This window comes from Astyanax mexicanus, chromosome 1 (genome assembly GCF_023375975.1).
Source record: "Astyanax mexicanus isolate ESR-SI-001 chromosome 1, AstMex3_surface, whole genome shotgun sequence".
In the NCBI taxonomy this organism is placed as follows: domain Eukaryota; kingdom Metazoa; phylum Chordata; class Actinopteri; order Characiformes; family Acestrorhamphidae; genus Astyanax; species Astyanax mexicanus.
In genome coordinates this window covers 76720674-76734211 of record NC_064408.1, presented here as the reverse complement: position 1 = coordinate 76734211, position 13538 = coordinate 76720674, and the positions used below count along the sequence as shown (strand labels likewise).

The window sequence follows — 13538 nt, the reverse complement described above, 5'->3', positions numbered from 1 at the left end:
ACGAGGATAACCTACAATACGCGGCGATGAAGTCTGTTTGGCGTGCACCTTTATAGTGCCAGTAATCAGTATTCGGGGCTTCCTGGTGGAAGCAGGTGAGGTGTCACGTGATCAGGTGAGTGCGTGATGTCAGCGGGTGGTGCATTCTGGGTAGTGTAGTTGTTAACCTGAGAACCTCCGTTAGAGCTGGGTGTGGAAGGGACAGAGGAGCTAACAGCACCAGACGTGACATGCAGAAAATGAGAAATGGCTGAAATAACAAAAAAGATGCAGAGCTTTCAGACCTCAAGTAAAGCAAAGTAAAAAAAATTATATTCATAAAGTTTTAAGAGTTCAGAAATATTTTTGGTGTATTATAATAGTAATATAATAATATAATAATAATATGGTGAATATTTAGTGGAATAATCCTGTTTTTTAATCACAATTTTTTTATGATGCATCTTGGCATGTTCTCCTCCCCCAATCTTACACACTGCTTTTGGATAACTTTATGCTACTCCTGATGCAAAAATTCAAGCAGTTCATTCAACTTTAATCCAAATGTGCTGCTTGCTAGGAGTCAGCACAGCAGGGCAGCTAATTCAAGAATGCTAACTAAAATTACACAGTATAAAAAACTGCCATATGCATTGCATTATGTCAAGTGAAAGGGTTCAAAAATTGAGATACTGGGTGTTTGTGCACCATCATTGTTACCTTGCTTTATTGTCTCTGTCTCTTTGGTTGTTTGTTTTTAGCTGTATAAGAAAATAGTAATACACTTTAATATCTTAATATTATGCTTTGCTTTACTCCATCAGTTCTTAGAAACACAATATCAGTTTTAATTTATATTTACAAAGTATATTTGCAAAGATTCATGGCTGACAGTCTTCTCAAAGTTTCCCAAAATGTAATAAAAAGTTATCATAATATATCCTAAAACATCAAATCCTAATCCCAGGTTGTTGTGTACTCACTCTCGCACACATACATGCAATGTTGTGTTTTAGACAAGATGAGCTCAACACTGAAACACGCCTGTTCTGAGAGCACAACTGTCAGGCTATTGCAGACGCTCACTCGTGCATACACAAAGCTCATTTAAATGTCTTTGACATATTCTTGGTGTACAAGCTTTGGTGATCTCTCAGCCTTCCACCTCCCTCGCTCCTTTTCTTTCGTTACAGCTTTTTAAACATAACCTCATGTTCCTGAGTATAGAAGCCTTCTTTATCTTTTACAGTATATAGTAAGAAAGTGTATCCTCTTGTTCTAGTGTGTACATGTTTGTTTACTGAATGTAGAACAGCATAGACCTGTTTTTTCCACTCTCTTTGTCCCGTCAATATGCAGCGTGTGCTGCATATGTGTGTATGCGTGGTTGTCCACACACCTGCTGCTCATTTTCCAATTTGTAACCAATCTGCTCTTGACAGCGGACTAAACGATGCTGATAACCATCTCTGCTGCGCACGCACATACACCCATTTACACACACACACACATTTGTTACTCTTTTTGTCTGTAATATGCAGCAGTTTTAACCCATGTATATAAACTGCTTTAGAACTTTACGGGCAAATACATTAAGAGGTCGTTGCTGTGGTCTTATTTTGTCGTTGTGTTCGTCTCAGGTTCTGAGCTGGCAGCAGTAATATGGAGTCAGAGAAAATAGCCAGCATAGAATAACACTAATAAAGTTCACAGGTGATCGGCAGTCAAGAAGTGCGGGTGTATGTGGAGAGTACGGCCCAACGACAGCCTGTCTGCGCTTAACTCAAACCACCTGCCTTAAACAGAGCACTTCTGTGCTCTGAGCAAAAAAAGACTGACTATGTGAGTATTTGTGTGGTGTCAGGGAGAGGGGGGAGCATTAAAACTTTCACCAGTTTTAAAAATAGGCTTTCAGAAAAACACTCCACTCAAATAAGTGAGGCCTGCGTTCTCACCTGTGCATTGAAAAGAGTTTATTTGTGTGATTAGATTCCGGTTTTGATTGGTCTGCAGCAATCACAATGCACCTTACAGAGCTGTGCTCTCATCGTAAATGGGTTAAATGGAACTGTATGTGTCTCTTTGGATGGAAGTGTGAGTGAGACATCTTTGTGATCTTGTTAGTGTGTGTTTCAATGCTTAGTTTAAACCATGTGCTTGGTGTTGCCGAGAGAAAACCGAGATTCTGTTTATAGCAGAACAACAGACTCGGAAAATGTAAACACTAGCTCCAAAGCGGCTTAACGGTGCTGTTTGTGTGTGTGATTTAAAAGAGAGAACAGGGAATTAGCCGAGATTGTGAGATCTTCCCTCAAACAGATTTTCTGCTTTAACTTTAAACAGTGACTTACCCTGTTTATCATCACACTTTGTGGTAATTAGATGCCACTTGTATTGGATAATTGTGTGGTTATGTGATCAGTTAGACTTTTCTCTATAGAAGCGCTTCTGAGTTGCTGAATTCATACACTGCTGTCCATATGGTGAGCTTCATCACCCTAAAGTGAATGAAGAGAATTTGCTTGCTGCACACAAACCTAAAAGGCATTTGAGACTGTATAAAAGATAAAAAAAACACATATCATGTGTAATATACTTTATGGTGTTGCCACATTTATGTGCAAAGAATATAGATGGAGTACTTGTTGCTATTCAACTATTCATATTTTCTAACCATATTAAGGCTGGTAGTAAGGTACCTAATGTGCATTTTCTATTCAGTCCACAAGATGGCAATGAAAAGTCTGTTTTTTTCCTCACTAAAGGTGTCCATCAGTTAATAAAGTTTCATCTTGCCTCAGTGTTTTTGTTTTTTGTTGGTAATGTAATGTGTATGCTGCATTCATGATCAGGGTTTGACTACCTATCAAGAAACTCTAGAAACTCCAAACTGTACAGTCACCCATTGTCTTCTGTTTTCCATCCCTGCTGCCAGTTATATTACACTCTTGGGTTAGGTGTGATCTCTCTACTGTTTTGCTTATCAGGTAGAGAGATGAGGTTGCTGATTGAGCCATATCAGACCCGAGGTATATTACCTTCAGCCATGAAATCAGGGCTGTCAGATTTCAGGCACGGAGATTTAAATTTAGCAATCTAAGTCTGAAAAACTGTGGAAAACAAAATAATCACAGTCATAGAGGAAGACTAGATGTACTGTTGAGGAGTTTTTTTCCTTTTCTTTGTGATGGATCATACCCGATGCATGCAAGCAGTTACACTCATTTCACTCATTCTCTTAATTCCACAGTGAAATTGCACCTAATCTGCATGGCACTGTAGAGCACAAAGCTATCAGTCATAAGGCTGCAGTGATGGATGGACAGGAAAGCCAGGCTGATAAAGGAGAGACTGCATACTACTTTTTTCCCCACACTCTCCTTAGCTAATGCTTCCCCTCCCCCTTGTGCTGCAGTTCCAAATGTATAGAGTCAGTATAGAGCTGCTGGTTAAGCCATGGTTAGATTTGACACCAAGAACTCCATGTGAATTTGAGAAAGAACATTCAGCACACACAGTAACAGAATATAAAAAGCTTCATTTTCTCTGGCCTTTACCACAGAGGTTTGGAGGGGGGCTAGACAGTTTTCTATGAGTATTTGTATGTGTGTGTGTGTGTGTGTGTCGTGAACAGGAAAGGGAGTTTTGGCCTGGGCCTCTCAGCTGTCCCTCACAGAGGTAATGATCCAGAGCAGGAGAGAACAAGAGAGAGTTGAAGTTTAGGGAGAGATATGCTATTGGAAATAGGCTAAAGTTGAAAGAATATAATCATTCATTATTGGTCCTAATTCAGCATACTTATATGCTCCCTCCTGCATCATCAAATGTTCTGGTGACTAACGATATGGCCCTGAAAAAGTCTTTGCCTGAGGAATTGGCTGAGGTCCCTCACAAATCCTTATAACACCCTGAATATGTTTTTGCTGCTTTGAAACATGAAATCCTACAATTTTAAAAGAGTGACAGGTTTGACCACATAAATCTCAGACATTGACTAAAGCTGAATTATTAGGAAATAAATGTTAATAATATTTCTGTGCACGCAGAGAGGAAAACACTAGAATAAGCATGCTAACTCTGTATGGGGTGATAGTACCTCATAAACAGAAACCACCTTCACACATAACGAAAAATGAAGAAAACACAAAAGTTTAATCCCAAATTAAACACAATTCCCTTAGTGGTGTACTACACAAGCCATGAAATTACAGATTCTAAATCCAAATAGAGCATCATATATGAGTAATACGACAATATTTACAAAAGTAAGAAGGTTGTCAGTGATTTATTAATTCAGTATCACTGGCAGTCTGGCATGTTCCAAAATTGACAAAGCATATGTATTGTGCAATAATAATATTATAATGTCCTGTAGCATTATCTAGCATTCAGTCTTTTTATTACATACCTCAATCCCTAGTAACCCTTACATGAGTGTATTTAAATAAATGATGGTGTATATTGCGTATATTTCCCACAATGTGGAATGTGTACTCTTTGTTTAAGTAACTTTAGCTAAAATTGTGAGAATCTTCATCAGGCAGTTGTTTAATTGATATAGCTGTGTGAAAGACTATATTTGAGAAATTGCAATCTGGAATGGCTTTTTATTCACTTTAATTTCTCCCTCAAATGGTGCAAAAATGTTTATGAATCTGTCACATTAGAATGAATAAATGGCCTTAAAGTCACCACTGCTAACATAAAGAGTAAAAAAAAAGAAAAAAAAAAAAGTTTTTTTATGTGCTCCGTTCCGTTTTAAATCAGAAGCACCACTCTTCCTCCTTTCACTCAATTTAACTGTCCTGCTTTCTCCATCCCCATGTCTTTATCATCTCCTTTCCATCTCTGCTTCTCTTTCCCTTCTCAGTTTCTCCCTCTCTCTCTCTTTGTGTGTGTGTGTCTGGTATCTCATTTGGTCTTGATGGATGGAGCATGTGAGCAGAGTCTGAGTGAAATATGAGGGAGTGTCAATGTGGCCAGTTCAGCTGCTCCCACTGCAGCAGATAAAACGTGCTGATGGGCTTTTTATCCCACTGTGGAGCCCGGCAGGGGATGAACGGGCTGCTGGCCGGGGGGAACTTAGGCCTCTTCTGGCCAACTTTTTTGAAGCTGTGTGCGTGCGTGTGTGTGTGTGTGTGTGTGTGTGTGCGTATGTTTGTATTTGTAAGCAAAATGTGATTCTCAGTCACTGCTAAATATATTTTGTTCCCTCTCATTCATCTCTTTCTCTTTATCTCTTTTGTAATATTTCAGTATGTACAGTTGTGTGTGTGTGTCTGTGTGTCTGTATTTGTGTGTGTGTGTGTTTGTGAGTGTGTATGCACTGATCATTTGGACCTGGGAACTCATACTTCATTCCCACAATTAATATCCCAAGAGTCCTTGTTCTGACGTCAGGACAGGGATGGGTATGTGTGTGTGTGTGTTGGAGTGCTTGTAAGATCATAACCACATGAAAGCACATAAGATCTGTCTGGATTCTCTTAAGTGTGTGTGTGTGTGTGTGTGTACACATCTCTTTATAAAAGGAGATCTGTTTCAAGAAAAACAAGTGTTCTGAATAGCTCAATTTGGAACTGTTCAGATGAATTGTTGATAATGTATCATTTCCCTCTTTCTCTCTGTGTCTCAGGCCATGTGGCTGATGTTGCAGCAAAAGGAACCAGAGGATTTCGTCATTGCAACAGGAGAAGTGCACAGTGTGCGGGAGTTTGTAGAGAGAGCTTTCAAGCATGTGGGCAAGACCATTGTGTAAGCACAAAAACACTGCCATATGAAACACATGCATATAAGATATGTTATATTCATATTGTAGTTATCTTCTGTTGGGAGGGGTTTAAAGTGTTCATATGACTGTCTCATGCAGATGGGAAGGGAAGGATGAGAAAGAAGTAGGCCGGTGTCAGGAGACAGGTGAAATCCATGTTCGAGTGGACCCGAAGTACTACCGTCCTACTGAAGTGGTGAGTTACCCTGTATCCCTGATGTTTATGTATTGGCAGAGAGAAATTCATTAATAAGGAGTTAAAATAAACAGAGTATATTTATAAGCAGAAAATTATATATATTAATTGTATTATATATATATATATATATATATATATATATATATATATATATATATAATACAATTAATATATATATAATTAATATATATATATTAATTATATTATATATTAATATATATATATATATATATATATATATATATATATATATATATATATATATATATATATATATATATATATTTTTTTTTTTTTTTTTTTTTTTTTTTTACACATATTCAAGTCTGGGAATTTTTGGATATGGTCATATGTGTCACACAATCATATTTTAGTACCAATTAATAATTGGTGTAAAGAGGTGATGAAATACACTCCTGTGTCCAAAAGTGGTATCTGTTGCAGGTAATATTTCATATTTACAGCAGACTAAACCTTTGTCTGTGTGGTGTAGTATATTGTCTAAATAATGTTATCCTACCTTAATTTGATGCAGTGCTATTTTTAGCATTTATAAACTAGAAAATACCTTACAGAGAATTAGGTATTTATTTTTAAATATGTGATTATGTGAATATGTGATATGTGAGGGGTGGGAATCTGTGGGAACTCTTGTGGACCTTGCCATTGGATTTGATTACGATTAAAGTCTGCGAGGCAATTTATAAAACGATTATTGATGCATCTTGATGTGTCTTTTTCTTCTGTAGAGATTTCCATTTTTTTAAAGTTATTTTAAAGTAAAGTATAATGATATATAATTAAAGTAAAGTATAATAATATATAATGATCCACAGTCAATCTTTTAACACTATTCATATTCACTTGAAAAGGGTATAGTTATTTTAATTAATCAAATTATGCATAAATCTAGGATTAATATTGTTAGGGTAATATTAAATCCAGCTACAAAAGAAAGAAACAAGAAAAGAAACAAGAAGGTGATGATATTGTTATGGCTGACCAGTGTAATGTATATATAGAGCTGGTTTTAATGTTGTGGCTTTTCTTTGCAAAATACATTATTCATATGCAGATCAAACAAAGTATATAGTAGAAAGTGACACATTTTAACAGGCATACACAGGGATTACGTTATATTATATTTATATTAGTGGTTTCAATCACTAATTATCATAAATCATAATTGTCATCACGGTTTTAATGCTGTTATTTTCCTGTATGTTTGGGAGAGGGGCAATAATAATAGTGTAGTGTGGTTTTGAGAGAAAGGGTGAATAAGGGTGAAAGAGAGAGAGAGAGAGAGTCTTCAGCACAGCAACGGTTTGTCAACAGTTTTTAGAGCAAAATGAAGTGTGGATGAAAGTAGCAGATGGCATCATAAGTAGCCTGCTAGATTAGCATCTGTGCTTAAAAGCTATAAATTGGCATCGATAAACATAAAGGCCACAAACACGTGAGATCAAACAATGTTCATACTTTAGAACCTGGAATTCTGCAAGCATTCTAGAAGGTCAAAATGCGAAATGTTGTCACACAAAATGTTGGCAGGTCTGAATTGATTTTTGTAGTTTCTGAATCAAGTCAGATCAAGATGCAGAACCACCACAGGTCTCTAACTATTGTAAAAAAAAAAGACTCTTTGCCTCACTAGACAGGGAAACAACCAAAGAACCAATAGAAGTTCAAAGGGGTACCAAGAAAAAAAAGATCTAAATGATTGCTGAAAGATTAAACAAACAGAGACACACATACACATATTGTGTGGGAGTAAGAAGCTTGTCAGGAACTGGTGATGAAAGAGAAAAATATAAGAGGATTATGAGGAGACCCTGCATTGTAAAATAATACCAGTTTAACAAACACACACACACAGGTACAAAAGGTGTCTTATCTGTCACAAGAACTGAAATGTGACAATGAGAAGCATTTGGCCTTTGACCCATGAGCTAGGAAGTAGACTGACCTCTGACAGCTGGGAAAGGAAAAAGACTGCTCTCCTTCATGATTTTAGTGCTAAAAGTTACTGCTAATTTTAAAATTAGAATTAGAATTAGAAAGTGCAGATGGAATGTTTAGCATACTCTTTGGCACTAGAAGTTAAAATTTCTTGGCAAGTTTTTTCTTTTTTTATAATAAATAATTTTTAACAGCTGATCCTAAATCACATTCAGTTATACGTAAACAGGTGTGACCTGAGCAGACTGCCCTCTAAAACCACAACCATCAGAGCGATGTTAAAAGGGGCACAGAGGTGTGCTTTGAAGTTCAGAGGTCTTGTCGCATAACAGGGCATAGGCCAGGATGACCCTTTATTGTATTGCTGCATCTGTCAATGTTTTGCACATAATTTATCAGCAGTGTGCTTTACTGAAAACTTATATTTGATTTTATCAAATCTTGTGTTAATTAATCCTTTAAAAATACATAAATGCATAAATATTCTGCATAGATACAACAAAGTGGAAAGGCTCTCTAAATTCCTTAAAAGTTTCCTTTAGGTAAATCTTTTTTTCTAAATTAGAAAAGCAGATAAAACTCTTGACTTTCAGTCATTTACTACCTTAGACTGTCTGGGAATATGGTTTAACATCTTTATGATTGTGCTAAAAATAAGAGCAGGCAGTTTGACAATGTTATTTCATGATGCAAAATGCCTTGGTAGTGCAAAATTGTAAAAAAAAAAAAAATTACATTAAAAAACAAAACAAAGTTTAATGAGCTCAGTGTTCTTCACAAACTGTAGTTATTCTTTACATACTGATGATACATTTTCATTATATTGTTGCTCTGTTTTACTTGAAAAGTCTTTGCTAGAGACAATGAGAGAGCATGCATACACATACTGTTTGCTAAGCTGAAATATGTGATCTCCTGTGGTTCTGTTTGGGTTGGTAAAAATGGCCTTTAGTACTCCTAGTTGGTTTGAGCTCCAGTAGACCTCATTGAGCAAATATATGTGGCCTCTAGAGGGCTTGGTCTGGCGAATGGACAAGGGTGGCTGGTGAACTTTCTGTGCCTTCAGTGAGCCTGGTTAAGCCAAAAAACTTAACTAAGTCTCCAGTGAACTTAGTTAAAGAAAAGAATGTAGTGTGTAGTGAGCTGATAAACTTGTTTTAGTAAACTTGACCTTCATTGGATCTCATGGGCTGGTCAGCATCTCCTTCAGTGGATCTTGCTGGGCAGGTGAACGTGTCCTCCAGTGGACATCATTGGGCTGCTAAACATGAGCTGAAAGCAACTGAAGACCTCTTGGTGAACTGCACAGTATGCACTCAGGCAGTACGGCTGCTCCATTTAGCCAGTATGAATTTATACATCCATTTTATTCATTCAGACGCTGATTTAAAAGAGTTTTATGAGGCACTTTGGTGAAAGAGGACTGCAGGCAGCCAACAGTTTTTTTTTTTCTTTTCATTTTCCAGACAGTCCCAAGGAAACCCTCATCCATTTCTTTCTTTTCTTTCTTTTTTCTTATTGAGAGAGTGTAAGAAGAATGCAGCAAAAGGCTTCGCTCATAAAAGGGTCCCAATTAGACACAGGTTTTACACACAAAGTCGCACATACCCACATATTTTAGTATTATAGAAAGGTTTTCCCCACTGGTTAAGATATTGTTGGCCCCTATACCTCTCTCCCAACCTTCCCTAAGCATTCATCAAGTCTCTTTTAATCTCACTTTTTAAGTCTCTCTTTCTTTCTCTCTCTCTTTCTTTTTTTCTCTTTCGAACACACACACACAAATGTACTGTGTCCCATGTACAGAAGTACAGAAGTGCAGGAGCTGACATTTGTTAAGAATTGTTTGCCTTTAGCTGCTGTTTCCCTTTAATTATGGAATTATGGGGATTACCGTGGATTACAATTCCAGCAGGGTGGGATTAAAGAGGGATTAGATCAATAGCGTTACCACACTACACATGTTTCTGGCAGAACCTCAAGGAGGCCCAGATGGACATGAAGATGTATACCTTATTTCACAGAACTCCTACTGGAGCTTTATTTAGTTTGTCACAGCTGTCTGTGGTTGGAAGTCCAATGGCAATTCCTATGCACTACTGCACAGTATAACTGTAAATCTTTTAAACATCAGCTAAAAAAATTAAGAGAATAGATGTATAAGTGCTGAGTATTGTAAGTCCTGATGCTGCTGAAAAATAATTATCCATTTTTATTCATTCTAAATAGAGATGACATTTTCTATAATAATGTGCCACATCTGTTACTGTTATTGTTATATTTGGCTAATATTAGATACATGGCTTAGTAGCTAAAGTTTGATGGCTTTGTTTGATGGCTTTAGGACACTTCAGCAGCATATGAACTTATTTAATTCTGTATAGACCTAATTAAGAATGGCATGTTTTTGCATATTGATAATGATAAATAACACAATTATTTTTATCTAAAGTATTTGGTGAAGGCCTAATCGTCAGCCTAGGTCTGCAACATCTAATCTGGACTCGTATGTAGGAGGCAGGGCTGAATGCAACTCCCCGGGCTGCCGGTGGGACAAAACTGGAAGCAGTGGGGAGGAACAAAAGTTTTGCAAGTAAAGGTCTTATAAAGACAGTTGGAAGCAGGGGATTGATCTAGACTTGAGTAAATGCATCAGAGTCTCCTGGTAGATTTTACTCTGAAGCTTTCTCCTCTGGATTTGGATGAAAAAAGATGGCTTTTTTGCTCTCTTCTTGTTCATCATAGTTTTGAATAATAATACACAGAATAACAATAATAAAGGGGTCAGATGGACTTGTCAACATAATCAACCTCAATGATTGCAACAAATATTTTCCCATTTCCATGATATGCATCGATGCAAACACTGAAAAGCCTAACACAACCTCACAAAGTAGTTTGTTTCCAATGTGCCACAGAATTATAAGTATGTTTATTCATATATAGACCTATAGTTGTGGATGTAGGTATGAATTTCTCTGTCAAACAAGGTATTTTAACAGTAGCTCAACAACAGCGTGGGGCTCTGTAAGCTTTGCAAAGTGGAGATGGCTGCTATGCACAGTAATTAAAAATATTTTTTGCAGTTCAGCACTGTTATTCGGCCGTTGTATTTGTATATGACTCCGTTTACTTTAATGGCCATGAATGGGTGAGAGAAAAGATTAACTTACATCACATCTTGTTGCTAAAGCTTTTAATCCGTTTCAGTGTTTTCCTTTAACTACATTGATGCAAAAAAAACATTTGACAGTCATTACATTAGCTACATATTACTTTAGTAAAAATATTGATACTTACTATTGTAAGTTGCTTTGGAAAAAAGCGTCTGCCAAATGTAATGTAATGTAATGTTAAGAATTATTTGTTTAATTACTAGAGAGAAATATTGATTAGGGCCAGCCCTGTATTTTTTTTTCTTATAGCCTGTGTAATACCTATGAAATGTTTAAGTGTTGCGTTATTGTTACAGACAATGAACCACCCAAAAGTATTGTGTTGTCTGAGGCTGGCTGGACAGTCTGGGTTCTGTAGGTACTGATGTTGATTTAGCCCTAGACATTATGGGTATTAAGGTTTCTCACATTTGGCTGACTGTACGTGACCGGTATGTGGTGAGGTGTGGTATATTTGCCTGCGTTCCTGCAGTCTCTGCATCTGTTTGCAGACTGTAGTTTTGGCAGCCTGTGAGGTTATATGGGTAGTGTAGTTTCTGTAGACTGTGCGACTCTGTGGCCATCGGTATGTGACAGGTTTATGGTGATAGGCAGTGTAATAGGTCAGAGCTGTTAAAGCTGAGTGTGAATGATGTCGTAAAGAGTCTGGCTGTGCGCCAGCCGGAGCTCCAACCTGCAGTAAAGCTGCTCTCTGCTGCCTAGCCTTTCCTCTAGGTGACTGTATATATCAACTGCTCTTTTATTGACTCTACACTCCAGAGTTGTAACTCTGCTGTTCATAAGCAGACACTACATACATATTGTTCAGTGACTGTTTCCGCATGGCACATACTCACTCTGCTTTAGGCTTCTCTTCTTTTAAAGGCCGATATGTGTCACTCATTCTTTGAGCTGAGCCTCTTCATATGGAACGTGCCTCAACTTACACCGCAATACTAAACCTGAAGGATTGTAAATGTGTGTGTGAGAGAGAGAGACAGACAGACAGACAGACAGACTGAGGGGGAGAGAGAAAGTGAAATGATGACAGATGAATAGTGAAGGAGACTCGAAAGCTATGCAGTGGGAAAGGAGGGAGGCTGAGGCCGGGAAATAAATGGAGAGAGAGAGAGAGGCAGAGAGAAAGGGTGTAAGTTCTCCCCTGGCCTTCTCTCTGGTATTTCCTGGAGGACTTTGACTGAGCGGAACCACCCTGGGCCCCACGGAGGGGAGAGAGGGAAAAAGAGAGAAAAAGAGAGAGAGAGTGTGTTTTTGCAAAAGAGTGAAAGTGTTCATAGGAACAATAACCTGAAGAAACCAAGCCATAGAAAGTGGCACACAAGGCAGGTGACCTTTAGCTTTTGTTTAAGGGGTTTGAGGGCAAGAGGCGAGAGGACAGTCCATAATTAAGGACAACAGATATTTTTTATATTTTTAAAGATGTGACAAAGTAATAGAAATTAAGAAAAAAATAGCAAACCTATTTAAGGCCATGGATGTACCTTGACGTGCCAGTAGCATCCTCTCCTATGACTTTTGTCATGTCTATGGGAGCCAAATCGATTGCACTGATATATTCCTGGAACACATGTGACACTGTGGATCAAGTCAAGGAATGGCGAATGCCTGCATGTCCCATCCATATGGCAACCACTTTTGGACCTTGCGCAAACTCACCTGTCTCACTCACAAGATAACACAAGATCAACGTATTCAGGAGTGGATGCACCAAATCACATGTTCTGAAGCACAGTGAGCTAATAATCACATTGTGTTTCTATACATACAAGCTGTTAACTTAGTGAGTTTAGTAAAAAAAAAAAACATATTGTAGTTAGCTAGTTATCATGAATGGAACTGAAATATATAGGTAATATTCTATTTTGGCTGTAGAGACAAGTTGACAGTCCTGATATCTATTAAGCTTTGTGTTAATATTTAAAGGCTTATATGGATGAATGTTATAGTATGGGAAAGCTAGCAGTATGGACGCGTGTGTCTGTGTGTCTGTGTGTGTGTGTGTGTGTGGGCGGGGAAAGTGTAGGTTAATTGTAGGCTGCCCTTTGTAAATGGCTTGTCTCTGGGCTCGTTATCTTGATTGAGTAATTAACTCTGGCTCTCTCGCTCATACTCTGTCAGCCTGCTGAACTCCTGACACTTCACATTCCTCTCTCTCTTTTTCTCTCTCTCTCGCTTTCTCTCAATTGCTCTCTAGACTAGACAGATTTTTCAACAGCAGAAGCTGAAAATAAATGGGAATTTAACAGCATTCAAGGTTTTTTATATATATACTGTCTCTATGATATGAAGCGGACTGTTTTAATCGCATGGCTTGCAAAAATGTACATCATTCGCTGCTGTGTGGCAGAAAGCCATGAAGGTGTCTCTGAAAGGCTTATGCACTTTTCATACATACCCGTCCATATCTGCACTGCATAAAGCAGATAGTTTAAAAGAATAAAAAAAATTCCGATTA

At 37.7% G+C, this 13538-nt stretch overlaps 1 protein-coding gene across 2 annotated transcripts in view; it reads left to right on the top strand.

Annotated features, from left to right (window-relative positions):
* gmds (GDP-mannose 4,6-dehydratase) overlaps positions 1-13538 on the top strand; it is a 71790-nt gene that overhangs the window by 52370 nt on the left and 5882 nt on the right. For both annotated transcript variants that reach the window (XM_007258179.4, XM_007258178.4), the window contains 2 exons: positions 5615-5733; positions 5849-5945. In XM_007258179.4, coding sequence (XP_007258241.2) covers positions 5615-5733; positions 5849-5945 — 216 coding nt within the window. The remainder of the gene's footprint in view (positions 1-5614; positions 5734-5848; positions 5946-13538) is intronic.